Source organism: Eleutherodactylus coqui, chromosome 6, assembly GCF_035609145.1.
Source record: "Eleutherodactylus coqui strain aEleCoq1 chromosome 6, aEleCoq1.hap1, whole genome shotgun sequence".
Taxonomy (NCBI): Eukaryota; Metazoa; Chordata; class Amphibia; order Anura; family Eleutherodactylidae; genus Eleutherodactylus; species Eleutherodactylus coqui.
In genome coordinates this window covers 71,272,140-71,293,484 of record NC_089842.1, presented here as the reverse complement: position 1 = coordinate 71,293,484, position 21,345 = coordinate 71,272,140, and the positions used below count along the sequence as shown (strand labels likewise).

At 42.2% G+C, this 21,345-nt stretch overlaps 1 protein-coding gene across 1 annotated transcript in view; it reads right to left on the bottom strand.

Annotated features, from left to right (window-relative positions):
• Positions 1-21,345, bottom strand: part of SIK2 (salt inducible kinase 2) — a 143,640-nt gene that overhangs the window by 19,677 nt on the left and 102,618 nt on the right. The window contains exons 8-10 of the mRNA XM_066606967.1: positions 13,683-13,903; positions 11,955-12,107; positions 1,423-1,587 (exon numbers count right to left, since the gene is read on the bottom strand). Of these exons, the coding sequence (XP_066463064.1) occupies positions 1,423-1,587; positions 11,955-12,107; positions 13,683-13,903 (539 nt within the window). The remainder of the gene's footprint in view (positions 1-1,422; positions 1,588-11,954; positions 12,108-13,682; positions 13,904-21,345) is intronic.

Below are 21,345 nucleotides of genomic sequence, written 5' to 3'. Positions count from 1 at the left end.
CATTTATCATAGTAGCCAAGTTTAGACCACATTTTAGTTGGCTTAGTTTACACCAAAGGTTGGACAAAAAAGTTTGGTGCAATTTGGGCAACGCCACCTTTTTTTTAATGAAAGAATGCCCCATTTATCAAAAACTGCAAAAAAGTGTCAGAAATTGTTAAACATGCATAGTAAATGTGGCGCACAACATGTTTGACAGTTTTCTGGCGCAAATTGTGCCACAAGACTGTTGAATTTTCAATAGTAAATCAGCCCCAGCGTGTCTTTTGGCTTATTTGGCCTCTTTATCAAATGGGGCTTGGAAGTATAAATCTAGAGCAATATTTGGTAGTGCAATGTGCATGGTAGAAGACAGCCACCACTGAGCACTAAATCAGTCAGCAGTGGTGGTATTACCACCCAGAGACGGAATCAACCTCATGGTATTTTTTTTCCACTACTTCCAAATATAGGTATATTCATGCCGTCCCTGTTATGGTGGTCAAACAAGCTGCCAACCTCATAGGGATCATGCAGCTGTGTGTTACATAGTTGAAAATAGACACAGGTCCATTAAGTTCAACCTATAATACTGCCATGTTGATCGAGAGGAAGGCAACAATCCTGATGAGGTGGAGGTCAGCTCCCCCATTATAGGGTTAAATGACCCCCCAATATGGACACACTAATAAAATACCGCCCCTAGCCTATCACCCGCATTATAAGTGGTTGTATCAGTCATTTATTAAGGATTCTTGTTTATCTTAACACAGCATAAATACAGCACCAGAACCAAGCTCCTAACATAAATGCGGTATCTGAACAAAGCAAATGAATTGCAGCGGGACTAATGGGGGTGACAGCGGCCCCTTGGAACATCCTTGGGCAGGAGACAGAGCAAAGAGGCACTGTTACATAGAGGAAGATGATCATCTGGCTGGGCAGATCTAAGGCAGAAGATTACCCCCAGCCTACACCCCCTACAAGTTACTGGTCAGTGCCCTATGTGACTGCACAAGCTGCACATAGTTAAGGCCAGCCATGCCTGGAAGGATGGGCAACAGACAGATTAGTCTTCTACGGCTATAGGAAAAAAAGGTTTGTTTGCTAACTCTACAGTTTTATACAGACTGTGCAACAGAAGTTAAATCAGCAAGCTTCCATACCGCTAATTAGACATGACAATAGTCAATTATAAGAGTAGAATGACTCGTACAAGCAAAAATTTGAACCACTGACTGAAAAGATTAAAAAAAAAAAAAGAAAAAAAAAAAAGACAACTCCCAAGCCGGAAATTCCAGGTAAGAACTGAATGCACCACACCTCTAGACCAAAAATCTTCAAGTTCATTCTCCAACCTATTTTACAGAATGTTTAGCATTTTCTACTAAAAGCATTCTAGTGAAACACAAGATGATGACATCCAGCAGTAGAGGTACTTACCGGTGGTGTATTCACAGCCTCCTCCTCTAGGAATGTGGTATCCCCTTGGCAGCTGGTTTGAGGGTAGGAGAAGGGCTCCACCGCTGAGGTTTCTGCGAGAACTGGAGTCCTCATCAGTCTTACATTTTGTGATAAGAGGTTCACTGGAGACACCACCGTGCTCGTCTATACAAACATCAACCAAGACAGACACATTTAGTATTCATAGCAAGTAAGGCGACATGCCAACATCATATAAAGTTGTTGATCCTGATAACATTGGAATTTTACTGTCACTTTAAATAATCTAACGAAAATATGAAAATGACAGATTTGTAAAAAATATAGTAAGTTTAACACAATCTCAAAATATATATAAATTTTTTTAATCCGATTTTGGTTTCCTATAGGCACTATTTTGTCAAGTAGATGATATCCTACCAGAAGGTTTGCTAAAGACAGAGCAACAAGGCCGAAGGACCTTTCAAATCTTTTTGAGGAAAGACTTAACACAAGCAACCTGGTTATAACTTTCCTTACTGTATAACTCATACGAATGGCCCAGCCCTTACTATATAGAATTACAAAATACACGGGACTGCATTTTATGTCTAGCTCACAACTATAATGTAAGATGGCATGGTATATCTACTTGACCTATCCTCGCCAGCAGTTGGTTAGTGGGGATCTACCAGTCAGGACCTCCGGCGATCACCTGATCTCAACCCCCGCATTCACTGCAGCAAATAGAAGGCTTCCCTCCTGTCGAAATCAATGCCAGCTATCCTTCCTATAGCACTTCTGGATCTGACCCTAACACATACGTCCACCTCTGCTGCATTGAGTGCGTGGGCCGTGATTGCTTGAAGTCCTGAGTAGCAGACCCCAGCCATTGACTACTAAGAGGATAGGTCATCAGTACTGAAAGGGGTTAAATGCCTGGAATATCCCTTTAATACTGTGCACGCCTATTAACATATTTGACATATCTCTGCCTGTCCATATGCCCAAAAGTAACATCTAGATATGCACTATAATCCTTCAGGCCATGAGAGGCCACCCTCCTCTCCGCTAAGCCCCAGCCATTGTTAAAAAGTAGCAAGTACGTAGGTCATAAAATTAAACATTTCTGCATTAAAAAAAGGCACGTACTAAACATGCTAGATTTGTATGCCACAAGGCTGTGGTAAGTATGTTAATAGATTCCTGCAGAGGATGGATGCTGTTCAAAACCAGCTGACTGCATGATAGTTTATTGGCTGCAATCCATTTTTCATCAAAACACCCTTCCGTGTGATTCAATAGCCGTTAGTAAGGAGGATGTATACAAGGATGTAGAGCTGCAACTGACACAGCGAGGACGTTCTGTATGTCTTCTACCCATTACATGCAACATTTGCTGGTAAACCGGAGCAGCTTTGACTCATAGAAGTAAAGGTCAAGTATTTAAATTTATATTAAGGCAGTTAAGCCATGAAATAATCAGCTAAATGTGTGAAATGTAGCATCTGCCATGTTAAATTAACTATACATCCATTTATATTCCTGATCTCACATGGATGGGTTTTTCCTTATGCATTTTTTCCAGAATTTACAAGTTCACTTTTTCCGCATTCGCTATTAAAGGGAATGGGATTAAAGCAAATCCTGTTCACATGTAGTGGGGAAAAAAGCTGCAGATTTTGTGCTGCAACTGTAACATGCGGTTTTGGTGCGTTTCCTCAACATATGAACGCACCCCTAGTAAGACCTTCAGGAATTATTACCAATTAGTCATCACAAAGTCATTTCAGAATGAGAACAACATGAGTTGTCTCCAAGTTCTCAAACTCCCATTGTGTTCTAATAATATTTATACAGGGTTATCTAAAAAGAAGGAACAGATTTGGGGATTTAATTACAAACATACTACAAAAGACAGGGACACAATCCGTACATCACTGAGAAAAGAAGGGTCAAAGTTTTTTATGACATACCAGTAAGGCCGTCTGCACACGGGTGGGTTGGATCCCGCAGGCGGGATTCCCGCAGCGGAGTTCAACCCAGTGACCCCAGCTTACCTGTCCAACGTCTTTTCCTTTGCTGCAAATGTGCCAGGTGGAGTAGGCGCAGTACAGAGGACACCGCGCCATCGCTATGGCAATGACGCGGCCTCCTTTGCTGCAAATGCGTCGGCTGACACATGCGCAGTTGAGAGGATGCCGTGCCGTCGCTATGGCGATGATGCAGTTTCTGCGGCCATTCTGCAATAATGATTGCAAAATGGCCGTGGAACGGACAGCTTCTATTGACTTCAATGGAAGCCGGCCGTGCGCAGCCCGCACAAAATTGCAGCGTACGTTCGCCACCGGATGCCCCAGCAAATATTCCTCACAGGACATGCAAAGAAAACGCTTTTCCATGCCCATGAGCGTAAATCAACTGCAATTCTCCGTTCTTGAGGAGAAAAAAAAAATAAATCGCAGCATGTCCTATTCTAGTGCGAGGTTCGCATGGATGGCTTCTATTGCAGTCAATGGAAGCCATCCATCTAGCTGCGAGTCTCGGTGGAACCGCATCATCGCTGGTACAACTCTCTACACTGCGCATGTACGGCTGCTTGCCAGAGAGGAACACAACTGACAGGTATGCGGGGGGCAACGCCGGGGCACAGGGTCTGATTCCACTGAAAGATTTCGCAGTCTAAATCTGACCCGGCCGTGGGCATTTGGCCTTAGATTAGCAGATATTATAGGACTCCCTAAGTAGATGTGCTTTTAGGAAATGCTTGAAACTGTGGCTATTGGTGATTAACCTAATTGTCTGGGGTGTCGCATTCCAGGGAATTGGTGCAGCTTGAAGAAACTATTGGACGTTCAGATTTTGGGGGAAAGAGGGGAAAGAAAGAGGGGAAAGAAAGAGGGGAAAGAAAGAGGGGAAAGAAAGAGGGGAAAGAAAGAGGGGAAAGAAAGAGGGGAAAGAAAGAGGGGAAAGAAAGAGGGGAAAGAAAGAGGGGAAAGAAAGAGGGGAAAGAAAGAGGGGAAAGAAAGAGGGGAAAGAAAGAGGGGAAAGAAAGAGGGGAAAGAAAGAGGGGAAAGAAAGAGGGGAAAGAAAGAGGGGAAAGAAAGAGGGGAAAGAAAGAGGGGAAAGAAAGAGGGGAAAGAAAGAGGGGAAAGAAAGAGGGGAAAGAAAGAGGGGAAAGAAAGAGGGGAAAGAAAGAGGGGAAAGACATATTCTGTAGCACTTTACATTGCTTGATATTACAGATTCTGCCCTCATTAGGGCTCACAATTTTAAATTCCCCCATTAGCATTATTTTTCTTTGGAGTGAGTAAGAAAACCGGGGAGAACATATAAACTTCATGCAGATGTTGTCCTTAGTCAGATTTGAACCCAGGATTCAAGTGCTGCAAGCCAACAGTGATAACCACTGGGCCACCGTGCTGTCTAAAAGAGAAACTCTTTGTTCCCCAGAGCAGCCAATCACAGTGCAGCTTTCATTTTAGTTTCTTGTCTTGAAAAATGACAGCTGCGCGGTAATTGGTTGCTATGGGCAACAAAAACAGTTTTTCTTTTAGACAGTTTTGCAAGTCTGCCTCAATGGGCCACACTTACCAAAACAATCTAAATGACAACCTTTAGTGCCCACTGCAACCAATCACAGAGCAGTTTAAGAAAAGAAAGTTGAGCTGTGATTGGTGGTTGTAGGCAACACAGACAGGATTTCTTTTATACAGTTTTGATAAATGAGGCCCATTGAATTGAGAGTAGAATCTCAGGTGACAGTGGCTATGTTGTCCGAGACGCAGCTGGATTGCAGTCATGCATGCCCAAAAGTTCTGTAAATGTAATGAGTACTAACTGACTGCCAATTAACAAGCCAACAGTCAAAATATAAAGGGGTTGTCCAGCTTTAAAGAGGTTTTTCAGGGAAACACTGTCTTTAGGATATGTCACGAAAAGTTGATCGGCTGGTGTCCACCACTCAGGAAACCGTCCGATCAGCTCATCAGGCGCCCACGGTCAGCGCTGCAACACACACACAGGGGTACAGCAGAGGCCACTGCTTTGATCCGTGTTGCAGCCTGTAACTACAATGGCAACTCCCATTGATTTTAATGAGAGCTGTGCCTGCAATTAAAATCACAGGTCACCACACAGGGATCAGAGCCAGTTACTTTCGCTCCGACCCCTGTGTATTGGGGTGCTGACAGTGGGTGCCTGACCAGCTGATCGGTGGACCCGAGCCGATCAACAATTGATGGCTTAACCTGATGATGGGTCATCAATAGCATTTCCCTGGAAAGCCCCTTAAAGTATTGATGGTCTATCTTTACTTCGGGCAGGCCATCAAAAGTGGATCAGCGGGAGTCTGTTTCTCACAACCCCACGATCAGTTGTTCACTGGGCTGGTACGCTATTGTGTTGCCAAAAACACACATCACCATGCCCACTGCAGTGGCCTGGCTTGGTATTACCTGCAAAGTTCCTATCCACCTCATTGGGACCACTGGAAGTAGCCAAGCACTTGAAGCCAGCTATCTCCAGTGGTCCCACTGAAGTGAACAGAGTGGAGGGGCGCATGATTGCCCTTTGCTGCCCACACTTTGGGACATCCCTAGGCTAAAATCTTAGGATCGGTGTGGAGTCCCAGTGGTCAGAACCCCATGATCAGCACGCTATTTCTTTTCCTATGGATAAGCAATAGCGTGTAGTGAAAGGAATATCCCTTTAATTCCATTTTATGCAATTCAACACATATAAAGACTTTCTCAATGGTATTCTACCAGCCCAGAAAATATTATGTAACTATGCAATACATAAACACATAATTGTTATTGAAAAAGACTTACTGGCAATAGAATAAAATGCAAAATAATTCAAACATTTCATTAATAAATAGCAATCATTCCCCATAGAGGAGACAGTGCTATCTGCCAGTGACCTTCACCAAGGTCATTTCACCTCTCCACACCAAAACATTGATAAGACGAAAATATTTCATGAATGGCTTAAGAAGCACAATAGGAACAGTAGCGCCTGCGTAACCGTATTGTTCAGCGATTGCTCGAAGGCAAGAGTGAACTTGTTATGCAAATAGGAGCTTACTTTCGGCCGTCACATGGTCTCCTGCAGTGACAGCCCGTTTCTTGGGCTACTTATTTCGCTTTGACAGCGATGATTTATTCAGGATGCTGTGCAACCACCGGTTTATCTGTTATATCACAGTAATTATTGTTATTGACAGGGCATTAACTTCTGTTGGCATGGTTAATAGGCCGTGCAGCTTTGCGTATGAGCAGGGAATGCAAAGTTTATTGCCAAGTCACGCCTAATTTAGACCCAAAAAATAACCAGGCAATAATCGTTAGCGACTTATTACGGGAAAGGTTTTTAAAAACGTCACTTAATTGACTGCGATGGACATATAGGTGAAGCACGTACAGATGGGCGCTTTGTCTCAGTTTACTTTCAATGTCAATGATGCAGCTGAGTAATCACAGTTTGGTGGTGGGAGCCGAAGCGGTGGCGATGGGGCTAATAGGCTTTATTAGATGCTTGTTTTATGCAATTTACCACCTCTTCCTGTTTTTTTGTTTTTTTTAACTGAAACCAGACAACCCCTTTAAGGCGAATTAATTTACTGTACTTTCCTCCCTGAAATATACCTCTAGGTGGACTAGTATGTAAGCATATGAGCAAAATAGCTACTGTAGCAGATGCAACTCCACATTTACAATTTTGTTGTAAGTCATCTGTGCTATATTGCCACAAGCATTATTTGCCATTGTCATTCATTTACTCAAGTGCGGAGTGGCGTCACCAATTACCTCTCACTGCTAATTGAAGAGTGAAATCAATACATTCACACTCTGCAGGATGGGCCACGAGGTGACATGTTCGCTATAGATTGGTTGTATGCAGTAATGTGAACCCTTCCTCACACTCTTTATAATAAGTAGCATATACCCTGTTTCCCCCAAAATAAGACAGTGTCTTATATTAATTTTTGCTCCAAAGGATTTCACTTTTTTACACATATAGCTGCCTGGACACTATTTAATTTTTACTTTTTTTGTTAACTGGAACTAGGGCTTAATTTCGCAGCAGGGCTTATATTTGAGGCATTCTCAAAAATCCTGAAAAATCATTCAGCATCCTCAAAAATCATGTTAGGGCTTATTTTCAGGTAGGTCTTATTTTCAGGGGAACAGGGTACATGGGATGCATCAGCGTCCATATAATCTGTTCTATGTTAATCACGATAAGAGCTTATTCACACAAAGGATTTTCACCGCTGTGTGCTGCCTGTGTTTGCAAATGACCGCATATTGACAGTATACTGACCCATTGCAATAAATAGGGCTGTGCAGACTCACAAGATTTTTTAAATGGACCTTAAAAAAAAAACCACATTGCAGCATGTCCTATTATTGTCCAACTTCTCAGACAACAGCCTCCCATTCAAGTCAGTAGGTGTGCAGAAAAAAAAAAACAAAAAACAGTACACAAATCCGCATTTGGTCCATTTTTTACTGCTCATTAATTATTAGCAATTCTAGAAAAAAATTGGGCTTCCTTCATCTTTTTTTTGCAAATGAGAAAAAACTGGATGACACACCGAAGTGTACGTCACAAAAACACACACACATTAAAGTTGGTCTGTTTTTCGTGCACATGCTCATAAGAACTAATTTCAGTAAAGCAAACTCTGCTGCTTCCTTCAGCGATTACTTTGACCTAAAGGAGTACTTTTACAGGAGCTCTTAGCCGTCCAAGTGATGGCTCAGAATAGCTGTCATCCCCTGTAATCACAGGACCCGACAAGGCAAGTGAACGACGATCACTCACTTGTTAGAGTCTCTTGGTTTCACCTAAAAACCAAGCGACCGTCGGCCCGTGTAAACAGGCAGTCGTTTATCTATGAACAACTGCCTGTTTATTCTGAATGGAGGCGGGCGGCCCAGGAGATCTCCAGCACACTCCTCCCACATTCAAAGAGTGATCATCGCTCCTGTGCAAAGCATCCAAAAGTTGTCCCATGAAAAAAGTTACCTAAGGGACAGAAATACAGAGAAGTTCAACAATGAAAAATTGCATGGCAAATTTCGCAGCATTTCCCAAAAAAGGCATATTCTGCCTTGAAATCAGCTGTGTATCCTCAGCCGATTTCAGAAGATACAGCGACCCTCCTCACTTCCGAAGTCTTTGTGCTGTCAGTGGCCCAGCACCCAGTGGCCTGTCAGGTGAGGACACTCCTGCATCACCAAACCAGCAGCGCTCACTACAGGCCACCGGCTATTGGGATGTACTGACAGCACGAAGACTTCGGAAGTGAGGAGGAGCCATGTAACTTCTGAAATTAGCTGCAGATACGCAGCTGATTTTAATTCTAATTCTGTTTTGGACGTGGAATTTGCTGTAGAATGTTCCGTCCCTGAGACTTTTCTTTAGGAATTGTTAGCATGAGTGCCACCATGAAAAATCAGTAACAGACAAAAATAAATAAAGACATTCGAGTCACCCCTTTGTTAAGGACCCGATAATGCCCTCCGCATGGCATGGGAGCAAATTCAAAATAACAGGACATTTCATGAGTCAAAAAGGAAAATCTCCTCACAGAAACTTTAGCAAGAGACTCCTTATTCCAAGCGCCTCTCACGGTTGGCTTCTTAAAGGGAGCTTCTCTTTAGTTTATAAAGGAAACATACATCCTGCCATCTGGTTCTTATAAGAAAATGAAAAGTGCATGTCCTTTCGTCTCATGTCCCCATCTGCCCTGGCTTCTTCTCACATGGCAGGTAAGGTGAGGTTGTACCCAACCTTCGGGCTTGCATCATTCACCACATGTGATACTCTGGCGCAGAGCCCAGAAACCTTTCAATTACCACACCTGGATCATCGGTTCCAAGACCCACAAGCTGTCTCCCGCCTGAGCCTGCCTACCAAGGATGTCAGGAGAACATTTCTGTGGTGCGGAAATCAAACCAACTATAACAATCGGCCGTCCCGAGACGTTCTACTGCAAATACAATTCAAGGTCTTACACAGCTAATCTGACTCTACCGAATGCCAATGTGGACTGCCTTCGTAGCAATGTCACCGCTTCCACCTCTGCAACACTATATATATCTATCTATTTTTTTTTTATTTTTTTAACACCAGTTATAAAGTTTTTCAGACCACATTAACTTTGTCATCCTCCCTCTAAACATATCCATATATCCACATTGTAGAAAACAGTCTTCAGCCGCTGCTGGCGACACATACAAGAACGCACGAGGAGCTTGCGTTGTTTTTCGTGGCATTGTAGTGGCACATCAGCGCCAATGTCAGTCTGCACGGATTGAACTCAATGACGTGATAAATCTCTCCGAGTTATAATTATAATAGTTTCCATCACACCCCACCCCATAATAACGATATACATGATTGCTTCCGTAATCTTACCTAACAGGCAGACGTTACATAACCAAACAGGTATTCGCTTATTCATCTCAGGTAAATGGGAGATTATAGCAGACAGCTATTACTACAAATCTATGACCGCAGAGACTACACCACGGGAGACTCCACATTATTTGAACTTTTTCAAACACTGACACTTCTCTTAACTTGTAGATGTTTTGTGCCCGGCTGTGGGGCATTCGTTTTCAAGGGGTATCATACACATGAAAAACGTATTACAATATAATAAAATTACACTTCAAATATAATAAGTGCACTGCACATTGGAGGTAACAAATCTAATAAAATATATGGTGCGCTGCCAACTTCTTTATATTTTATTGCCCCTGATGTTTACAAGGTAAGCACTGAATTAGTGGGACTGCGGTGTGATTGAAAGCTTTAAGCACAGAAAGGGCCAAAGATTAAAGTCCTGGGGTTATAGATTAAGGCTTAATGCACACGGCCGGGTCGGATTCCGCAGGCCTCCGTGAGTGGAAAATCGCAATTGATTTCCGCTTGTGGACATGGAAAGGCGATTTTGTTTCCTATGTCTTTGGGCAGTATTTGCTGTGGATGCCCGCTCCGGATTCCGCAATGCAAATACACCCATGTGCATAGGGCCTTATGTGACCCTCCGATTCTGGACAAACCAAGATGTCCACACCGCTGTCTAAGATACTACATGCCGATCTGATTGGGTAATGCTGCTAATATGAGCAACACTGGCCAATCAAAGCAGCTGTAGTGTCTAAGACTAATGATTAAGGATGAGCGAGTATACTCGCTCAAGCACTACTCGTTCGAGTAATGTGCCTTAGACGAGTATCTCCCTGCTCGTCCTTAAAGATTCGGGGGCCGCCGCGGGGCGGGGAGCTGCGGGGGAGAGCGGGGAGGAACAGAGGGGAGATCTCTCTGTCCCTCTCTCCCGCCCGCTCTCCCCTGCTCCCCGTCGCGACTCACCTGTCAGCCACGGCGGTCCCCGAATCTTTATGGATGAGCAGGGAGATACTCGTCTAAGGCACATTACTCGGACGAGTAGTGCCTTAGCAAATATACTCGCTCATCCTTACTAATGATGCATATTAATGCACAGTGTGCATCAGGTAGGCGGGAAGACAGTGCGACCATCTTTGTTTGTCCAGAATCGGAGGGTCGCTTTAATGCAATAGTCTGGATCATTCTAAATATCAGTGATATGGATAGAGTGTTGATAGATACATGAGATAAAGACAGAAAGTAAGCCAGAGATATAGAGAGTGATATAAAGAGAAAGATAGAAGAGGGATGAAGTGAGAGAAATAGGAGTAAGAGAAAGATTAAAGCGGTAAGGCACAATGCTAAAGTTTGTGTGCAGTGATTTCCCAACTTAGTGGCATGGGGAAGAAAAAAAAAAAAAAAGATATTGGGGCAGATTTACTAAAACAGTCTAATAATTAGATGTGCAAGCTTAGACAGTCTTACAATGCAACAGATTTATCCCAGAGATTCATACTGGATGATAAAGTTGGCGCATCTCTAGATTGCCTAGTCCAAACTTATACCTCCTATTAGTTGGCTTCGTTTTCTGACAGATTTTGTGCCAAAATGGTTTCGTATTTTGGTTGGAAAAGTCATAATTTGGCCACGCCACCTTTCTTTGTGAAGCCACACCCTTCACAGAAAACCATGCCCCTTTTTCAAGCTAAACGGAAAAAAAGCATCTAACGCATCATAAATGTGGTGCAAAGCATGCAAGACAGTTTTCTGGTGCATTTTCAATAGTAAATCTGCCCCATAGTATTTCTTTGAACATGAAAAAAATAAAAAATAAACATTTGGATACCAGAAAACAGTTATTTACATGAAATGCAAATCTGGAATACAAAGACATATTTATCAAAAATTTTTCAAGGGGAAAACTGGGGCAGTTGCCTATAGCAACCAAACCGATTACAGCTGCAATTTTATAGATCCTCTTCTACAAATGAAAGCAGCGTACCCGCCACTTCTTCTCTGCACCAGTTTTCTCCATCAACACTTATTAAGATACTTTTTCCTTCAATCTTTACTCTTTCTGCCTTTTTCAAAGGTTTTCACTTTTGCAGTAAACCAGACAACCCCCTTAAGAAAGGAAACACAGTTACCTTGGCAACTGTTTGCTCTGCAACAGTACTTGGTCGCCGTTGTCGTGCGTCGATCCTGGCCTCCACAGGGAAGCTACTTCTGTGAGATTTTAGTCTCTCCACCAGGAGGTAATATATGGCAGCAAAGTGATTGTAACTACGGTCCTGTAAAGACTGCAAGTAAACATGCAATAGCGTTAGGGGCTCAACTTTAACTTGCAGTCCACCAGTTTATAAGATCATCAGCATACAATAGCCTGCTTAGATGATGTATGCATGGCTAGTAAAGTTTACCTCCAGTGAAAAATAAAAACAAAATTCACAGTGCTTTTAGAGCCCGTTTTCTCTCTCCAGTTAGTTTAGGCTTCTATAACAGCAATTTTCCGCTATGTATGGGATTGGCTAAACTTTTCCTTGACAGAGGATATCAAGGGATGGAGAAAAAAAAGGATCAGGGGTATTGCCTTTCCAAGCTTGACATTCATGTGCATGTTGGAGCTGTTGGAAGCAGCTGTCCCAACAGTTGTTGAAGGTGTATGGGGGCCTCTGCACACTGCATGAATTAGTGCAGAGGCTGCAGTAATCACAGGACTTCATTAAGTTTTCTGTTTACAAGGCATACAAGCAGCTTATAATTCACTGTTTGGTGAAGTTATCCAAGGTATTGTATCCCGCTCTCTTTTTCTATCTGCTCTTGCGGTTGACATCAGCAGGGAAAAAATAAATGAGTGCAGTAAATCAAGTCCCTCTTACTCTGCACCATATTGAAATGAATAGACTGTGCAGCTGTTAGTGAATGACGCTATCAAACATAGAACACATTTTTTAATTCTTGATTAGAAACTTGAATTTACACAATGTGGTGCATAAGCAGAGAAGCCTTTAAGCGGGTGCCTGGCGGTATGCTTGGAGGTTCCAGAGTATTAATACTTCATGCATACAACAAGCTACAGTTTCATCTTCAAATCATCAACTGCTGCATTGCAGTGCATGGTCCAAAGCCTTTATTTAGGCCTAGCCTAACAATACCTTAACATGGGGCGATTATCACTGGAGACAGCGAATTTAGGCAAGTCGTTGTCCCGTGTGCAAGGGGCCCGCCAACAGGGCACTGAATGACAAATCGCTCATTTGTTGGGGTTACTTGGTTTTCAGCTCACTGAAAAACCAAGTGACTGTCAGGCCGTATTAACAGGAGTCGCTCAATATCTGAGCGACTGCCTGCTTACAGTGAATGGAGTTGGGCAAGCAGGACCGATTCTCAGCCCGCTCTACCTCCATTCCCAGAATGACTATCGCTCCTGTGTAAAAGCACAGGAGCAAAAGTCTCCGGGAGGTCTTTCAGTCATCCTGTGTAAAGGGACCTTTGGTAGACAACAATGCCCCATTTTCTGAAAATGATCCCCACAAAAAGAAGAGGCTCATAGTAAGATATGGGCATAAAATGCAATTAATGAATGACCTACAGTCCCAATTGGACTGTGTATGTAGCCATTCTCCATACATGCAGTGAAGCCTGCAGATATTCAGTTTATCAGGTAAGAGAATCAAATGGCCAGAACTAGGATTTGGTATAGGCAATTAAACAAAACCGGATTTCAAAACAGTTCTTTGGCCAAACTGAGCATCAGGAGTGAGTTATGTATGGCATGTTCAGTATTTTTTTTTTCTTCGACAGCTTGAAACCATCATTTTCATGTCATTACATTTAAGTCTAGCCATTGGATTTTGATTATAGTGCTTTCTTACCTCAATGGTCTTTTGCTGGTCTATCCCCAAGCTGTGCATGAGCCTCAGGACTTGTTCATTGTGTTCCCCAATAGAAGCTTCCTTCTCTAGATTATGTGCATACAGGACAGGTCGATTCACGGGAACCTCTGTCATCATCCATTTGTGCTCTTTGATTTGAGCAATTGAAAGACGTTTCGAAGGCTCTAGCACCAACATCCTTCTAATTAGGTGCTCACATTCTGTACAAAAACAGGAAAAAAAACCAACTAATAAGCATATATTATATACATTTATATAATGGGAACATTCATCTGTCTCAGATTTTCTGGGTAGAAATACTAAGAATTTTCCACCATCTTTACTTAGTAACATACATAGTATGTTAAAAAAGATAAACGTCAATCCAATTCAGCCTATTAGCCCCATCTCCATTGTTGATCCAGAGGAAGGCAAAAAAAAAAAAAGACAACCCAAAAACCAAGTGAGGTAGATGCCAATTTTCCCCATTTAAGAAAAAAAAATTATTTCCTGCTAAACACTCTGGCAACCGGAATAATCCTCGGATCACCGACCCTTCTGAAATAATCAGCGAGTACAACATGTAATATTGTAGTGCTCAAGAAAGGTGTCCAGGCCCCTCTTGAACTCTTTTAGTGAGTTCATCATCACCACAACCTCAGGTGGAGAGTTCCACAGTCTCAGTCCTCTTACAGTAAAGAACCCCCTTCCATGTCGTGTAGAAACCTTCACAGTCCTGGGCATAACTAGATGATGGAAGAGATCTCTGTATTGTCCCCTGATATATTTATACTTGAGAACTTCTTAGAACTACACACACACATATATATATAGATATATATACACACATCTCTATCTCCCAACATGTGTATGTATATTCTCAAGTATGGATGTTGGAAAGTTCTCTGTACTTCTACCCAGCAAACTTGAGGCAGATGAGTGCTCCCTCTATGGAATAACCAAGGATGTATTTATAAGGCACGACGAGGTACTAATCAAATTAGAGCCCCGATTGTCCCTGCACCACAAATGATGACACCAGTATTACCAATGGCAAATGGCAAGTAAGGGCCTGTTCCAGATTTGGGCCCAAGAGCTTCAAGTTACACCTCTGGGAACAACAGTAACGTCTATCAAAAGTACAATGATGAGCAACTGTGTACTATGAAGTCAAAAACTATAGATTTTGTGTTTTGGTGCTGCAGACAAATTCTTCCCATTTTTGGGCTCATTTTGCCAGTTAATGAGGCTATGTTAACTCTAGTGTTTTTTTGACAGATACAGTTTACCTAAATATGGAAACCAGCAAAACAGGAGTGCAATGCAACTAAGTGGAAAGCATTACATCTGTTTTTTGGTGCATTTATAAAATAGATCAATAAAAAAAAACCAGATAGAATGTTGAAATGAATCCGTTTCCTTGCGAACCAAGGACCCCTAGCTCTGCAGGGCAACAGTGCTAACCACTGGGCCATATTCATTGAACCACCACCACCACCACCGGTGCTCAGGAAACAAAATTGGAAATGAAAAACCGATTGCTTTCTATTTTACATCCGCCTCCCATTGACTACAATGCAAGAAAAAAGGAAGTATTTTTTATTCCGTTTTTGTAACTAGAAACAAAATTGCAACAGTCTGTGAAAAACGGATCGGAGATGGAAGATATAGAAACTGATTGAAACTGAAGGCCTTCAGTTTCAATACATTTCTATGAGCTGCAGAACTGAAGCATTTTCTTTACGTTTTGCTGTTCCCACGATGGATCAGCAAAACAGAAATTACCATGCTAGTGTGAAAAGGTCCTAAGAGATCGCAAATTGTGTAAAATTGTCATATTTCCGTAACGATATTCTCCTCAATGACAAGTTACACTCATTTCTTAGCACAGATAACATGACAAATAGACTACATGCTACTACATGCGAAGAGGGGTTAACTATGAGATAGTGTGCCTCAGGGGATCACAGTTTAATGAAGCTCCATACGTCACAGAATTAGCCTGAGGTCTCTGTTTCCACCGCAAAGAATCTGGAGAAAGATTATGACTTGGTTTCCATTATTAATCCTGTCATTCTTTACTTGTAAACATTCGGGCAGGAAGGAGGGAAAGTGGATTGGGGTACGGATGACCGAGTGGTATAGTATTTCTGTCTGCCGTAAACTATGGCGAGTGATACTGCAGTAAGATCATGGACATGTATGATAATAAAATCACGTATACTGCAAAGCCAAAAAATCCTGGAATTTGCCCAAAATCTCGGAAAAAAAAGTAAAAGTAAACAGTGGCAATAATGAAAGCAATACAACCTTAACAGCTTGATGTACAGATGTAGCAGAGCCGAATTTATCGTGTAACGGCTTCTTTTGTGCACCAAGACAACTCAGTCGGTTTATCCTATGATAAAGCATGCATAAGACCCTCCGTTTTCAATCAGCTCTGCTATATTATGTATGAACTCCCATATAGGATCAGGCAATCCATTAAGACAGTACTGCAGGTGCACTTGCATCTTTCATTCTATTAAACTCTGTTCACATTTGTTTCTGATCCATTAACATTCCAGCGTTTTTGGCGGTACGAATATCATAATCTGCAGCGCTCTTTTTGCTGTCAAAAACACCAAAAACCCTGAAAGACCCCATTAGGAGTCAATGAGATTCACCATGATGAACATACTCTTAAAGGAGCACTAACTTTTCAGGCACCTCCACATGTAATAGCTTGTGTGTGTCTTATCAATCTTGTAATATACTTTAATAATTTTGTTGTTTTAGCACTGTAAATAAAATTTGAAGTGGCTGCCAGTAGGGGTCTCCCTTCCAGCTCCTCTGCAATCCACTGCATGTTGTTGGGTATTGAGTTTCTATAGCTACTGGGACACTGAGCGTTTTTGTAGTTGAGAGGGAAGAGGATATCTAGGCTCCTTACACTCATAGATTGACAGAACTACTGACAGAAATCTAGACTTGAAACATGCCACCTGCCTGAAAGTGCACTACAAACAGCAACAAAATGGGGACGGCCACCTGAAAAAATCACAGCTTAAAAACATGAAACGGTGCAAACGGCTACAAATGAGAGGGTAAGAAAAACCTGTTTTAGTTTAGAAAACTAGTTGAAAACTCAGGTATGCTTTAAATTGAATATAGACACTAGATACATACCAGCTGGGGCTATCACACCTAATACTCTATTTACATGCATGGCTGGTTAGGCCGATGGAGGGATGAGGGTGGAAAGCAAGTATAGGGTAAGTGTAAAAGTAGAACACAACATATCCTCAGGCCATACATGTTTAGTTGGTGAGCAGTTCCCACTGAATACCTTGCCTCCAAGAATACAAAATGATGCTGTTGAAGGCTCCCTACAATACAAATGTTGTTCGGAAATACAAGGTGGCGCTGTAATCCTTCTGCTGACCTCCTTGTGTACACTTTGCATTAACTGTGCCCATTCCAAAAACTCATATAGCAGATTGTTCTTGTACCTGGTAGTATGTAAACCTCTTTTCGTCCTGATCTCCATAATTCTTTGATAGAATTTCCGAAATGCAGAGACACTTTATATAACTGCACACAGGCAAGAAAAATCTGATGGAAATCCAGATTTTACAACAGGTTTGTTGCAAATTCACAGAGAATCTGGATGTTACACTTGCGGATTTTGATGGCGATTTTACCCCTTTCCAATGAAATGCACAGCAGATGTTAAAGGGAACAGGTATGAGCACCATAATAAGTTATGGTGCTCAAACAGCGGGTTCCCTGGAGTCTGTGGAGGTATTTCCTATACTTATCCAGCTCTCCGATCCAGCAAGATCACCCTAAAAAGTGAACGCGGACCGTGCAGCAGGACCACTGGCTGCATTCTATGTTTACGCATGCCCATTAATTACTCCCAAAGACGGACAACTATCGTAAATTAGTAAATGGGATTAGAGCAATACAATACCCAGAGAGGTTATTAAAATCTGGGTTAATTTAGAAAAAGAGGCTTCTGAGGGACGACCTAATAACTATGTATAAATATATCAGGGGACAATACAGAGATCTCTCCCATCATCTATTTGTACCCTGGACTGTGACTGTAACAAGGGGGCACCCTCTATGTCTAGAGGAAAGAAGGTTTCTACACCAACATAGAAGGGGATTCTTTACTGTAAGAGCAGTGAGACTGTGGAACTTTCTGTCTGAATTCGATAAAAGAGCCTTTCTTAGGTGTAACAATATTACATCTTATAGCCACTAATTACTTCAGAAGGGTCGGGGATCCAGGGATTATTCCAATTGCCAGATTGGAGATGGAAAAAGATTTTCCACCTAAAACGAGGAAAATTGGCTTCTACCTCATGGTTTTTTTTTTGTCTTCCTCTGAATCATTGGGGAAGTAATAGGCTGAACAAAAGGAGATATTGTCTTTTTTTCAGCCATACACACTAAGTTACTATGTTACATGGTGCTCAATGAGCGTTATGCAGAAAACAGAGGAAGTGGCAGTGCAGTTTCCTCCAATGGTCCTGGCAATCATGTAATCGAAAGGTGCCCCTAGCATGGCAGAGTTGCTGGGTCTTAGCAGACCCAGATTAGCCCTGGTAGTGACTATTAGAGAAAGTTACAGCGGAAAACTGTAAAATAAGGGAAAAAATTACATTGTAAATGTCTCCAGAAATCTTATACGACATTATGAGGGACACAGATGGCAAAAAAATGGTTTCAAAAATAAGTAAAAAAAAACCAAAAACAAAATAAAATACAAATACAAAACAGAATACCTACAGCCCACGCCAACCTAATCAGAGGCTATACAAAATATATATTAAAACGTCTGTCAATAAGTTTAGCATAAATATACAAATTTACAAAAAGTTTTTTTTTTACTTATTGTACACATTACTCCTAATAAAAAAGGGGGGAAACAAATTCAAAAATGTATTAAAAAACCCTATATGTCCTCCAAAAATGTAGCAAAAATCATTTTGACAGCCTAGGAGAAAATAAAAGGGCCATAAAACCACCACATGCATAAAAATTGCTAGAAGTCACTAACCGCTCTGGTCCTTAAGGGGTTAAAAGACTTCTCAAGAAAACTACATTGGGACAGAATATACTGCAAGTGATAATAAACCTGAAATGTAGACACTTACACACCCGATTGCTGCCTGCTACATATGGGATTTAGATTGGAGCAATGGGAAGGCCGGCTCTTCAATCGGGATATCATTGTTATTACATGGGCATTATTATACACAATCCCACGAGAGATATTTTGATTGCAAACATAAAGTTAATTAAATGACGTTCAGAAACAAAACACCAAAGTAAAGATGCTTTGTAAATTGATGGAAACACATGAAGACACACAACTGAATCGATCCTGCAGTGTTTTAATTGTCAAGATACATTTCATTTACAGCAGCGTGAAGCAGATCAGCGCAGACGGGGATGCCGGGAAGGCTTGTCCACTCGGGATCACGCGGCTGAAGAGATGGAGGGTGTGGAGGACAATCCCCGGTGATCATCTAGCATACTAAGATCACAAGAGCAGAGCATTGTGGGTAAAGTTATTTAACGCTCAGCTATACGGCTGCTTCTTAGCATCACACGAGGTGTCCTTTAAGGGGCTCTCTCAACTTCCTTGATAAGTCTATTATAGTAAATATTGCGCCATTCCTCTTATTTCTCCTAGAAATTAAAGAATAAATTGACAACTGGGTGTTACCAGTTTGGGGGGTGCCCCTACAGTCTAACATAGCCCAATCAGTGCTTGCAGTACCAGATCATTTAGGGAACCACCCCTTTGACAGGGAGAATGGGAACAGGCAGTTGTCCCTTTCAGGAGGGATAACAGAGGAACAGCACAAAGCAAAATTGTTATTTCATAACAAATGCAAATATTTACTAAAACAGTCATGTCAGAAAAGGCGACAGATCTTCTTTAACAGTGGGTCAAACACTAGTGGTAACATACCCCACCACTAGAGGTCAGCAAGCTACCTCCACACTCTTGTAGAAAGCAGTGTCACACTGGGGGGGGGGGGGATTTTTGATGGCTTCTACGCCAGAATTCTGGCATTTAAAAGTCGCAAATTTTGTTACAAGCCCCACTTATGCCAAAACTCGTGACTTTTCTTGTTTTTACACTGGTCTTACTACTTTACTAAAAAAAGGCTTTTCGGGGGAGGGAAGGGGCTGTCCAAGACCGACAGGCATATGTCTAATTTGTGCCAGAAATGGGCACAAATTACACCAGAAATTTACAATAGCTCTTAGCTGGTGAAGATTTCTGTGTTGGCGCATGCAGGAGCCAAAATGTGCCTAATTCATGAAGAGGCGTGCGCATTGTGCGCCGGCGGGAATTATACGAAGACCGGCATTTGCTTCCATTCCATCGGGTTTCCTTTTTTCATTGGACAGAAAAATAGCGCAGTCTGCAGCATTATTTTTCTGTCAAAAAACGGAAACCTGACGGAATGGAGGCAAACAGAAGCCTTTTTTGTTTGCTTTCCGTTTTACGTGAAACCCTATGGAAATCAATGGAGGAAAACTCTGAACCATTTTCTTTTTTCAGTTTAATTTCAGTTTCCCTCCTCCAAAAACGGAGCAGAGACACGGAAACCCTGAACTGAACCCTAAGGCTGGAGTCACACGGGACTGAGTTTCAATGGAATTCTGGCGGAATGGCCGTATTGAAAAACGCGAGAATTCAACTGGAAAAGAGCAGCTTCAAAACCCGCAGCCTTTGGAGCAGTTTCGCCATCGGCATTCCACTGTGGCTTTCTCTCCCCATAGAGAGAAGAGAGGCCACTGTGGAAAAGGAGAAAAGAATTGACATTCTGCGGAACCGAATTCTGCGCCGCATGACAGTTTTCGTGCGGCTTGGCTGCAACGGATTGGCCACAGCGGGTGGATGAGATTTCCGCAAAGTCTCATCCACTTTGCTGGCTAATCCCGGAATTAGGAGCCATGGGCGGAATTGCCGCGTGGAAATTCCACAGCAATTCTGCCCCGTGTGAACCCAGCCTAACGCAGACGTGAAAGCAGCATTTTTCATACTTTCTTCCCAAAAACCAGATCATGGATATATCTACTCCACATACTGTAGCTTGCAGATCAGGCCAATACCTGAAGTGTTGGTTGCACACCTACAAAAACCAGAGTCCAGCTAACCGGGCAATGCAATTCCACAATGGCTGGGGGTCTGCCAAGTGACTGATCATAATCCCGTAAGACAGCAGTTTGTGAAATGTGAGATCCTGTGACGATCACCTTACTTTTCTGTCGTTAAGAACAAACACCGCGGAGTCACCTGAAGACATCATCTCCAACACCTGAGTCCTCTTATCCCAGGTCTTAGTTCCTGGCAGCCGCCTCCTTATTATAATGCATGTGAAGATCTTGTCTGGCTTATAATTATATTGGGCTAGACAAACACTGCTGATTCAGAGCTTTCGACGGAGACTCCACGTTTTCAGAACCTCATATTACAGGTTACTGAGGGCAGCGGAGACTACTTATAAGCATCTTCCCAGCAAGGTGTGGTTTGATTTCTGAGAGTCCTGTCTCCAAGGACCTTATTCTACACCAACGAGAAAGAACTACGGAAAAAACATCTTAAAAAAAAGCTGTTGACCTCTTATTCTGGTCCATGCCAATGAGCAAA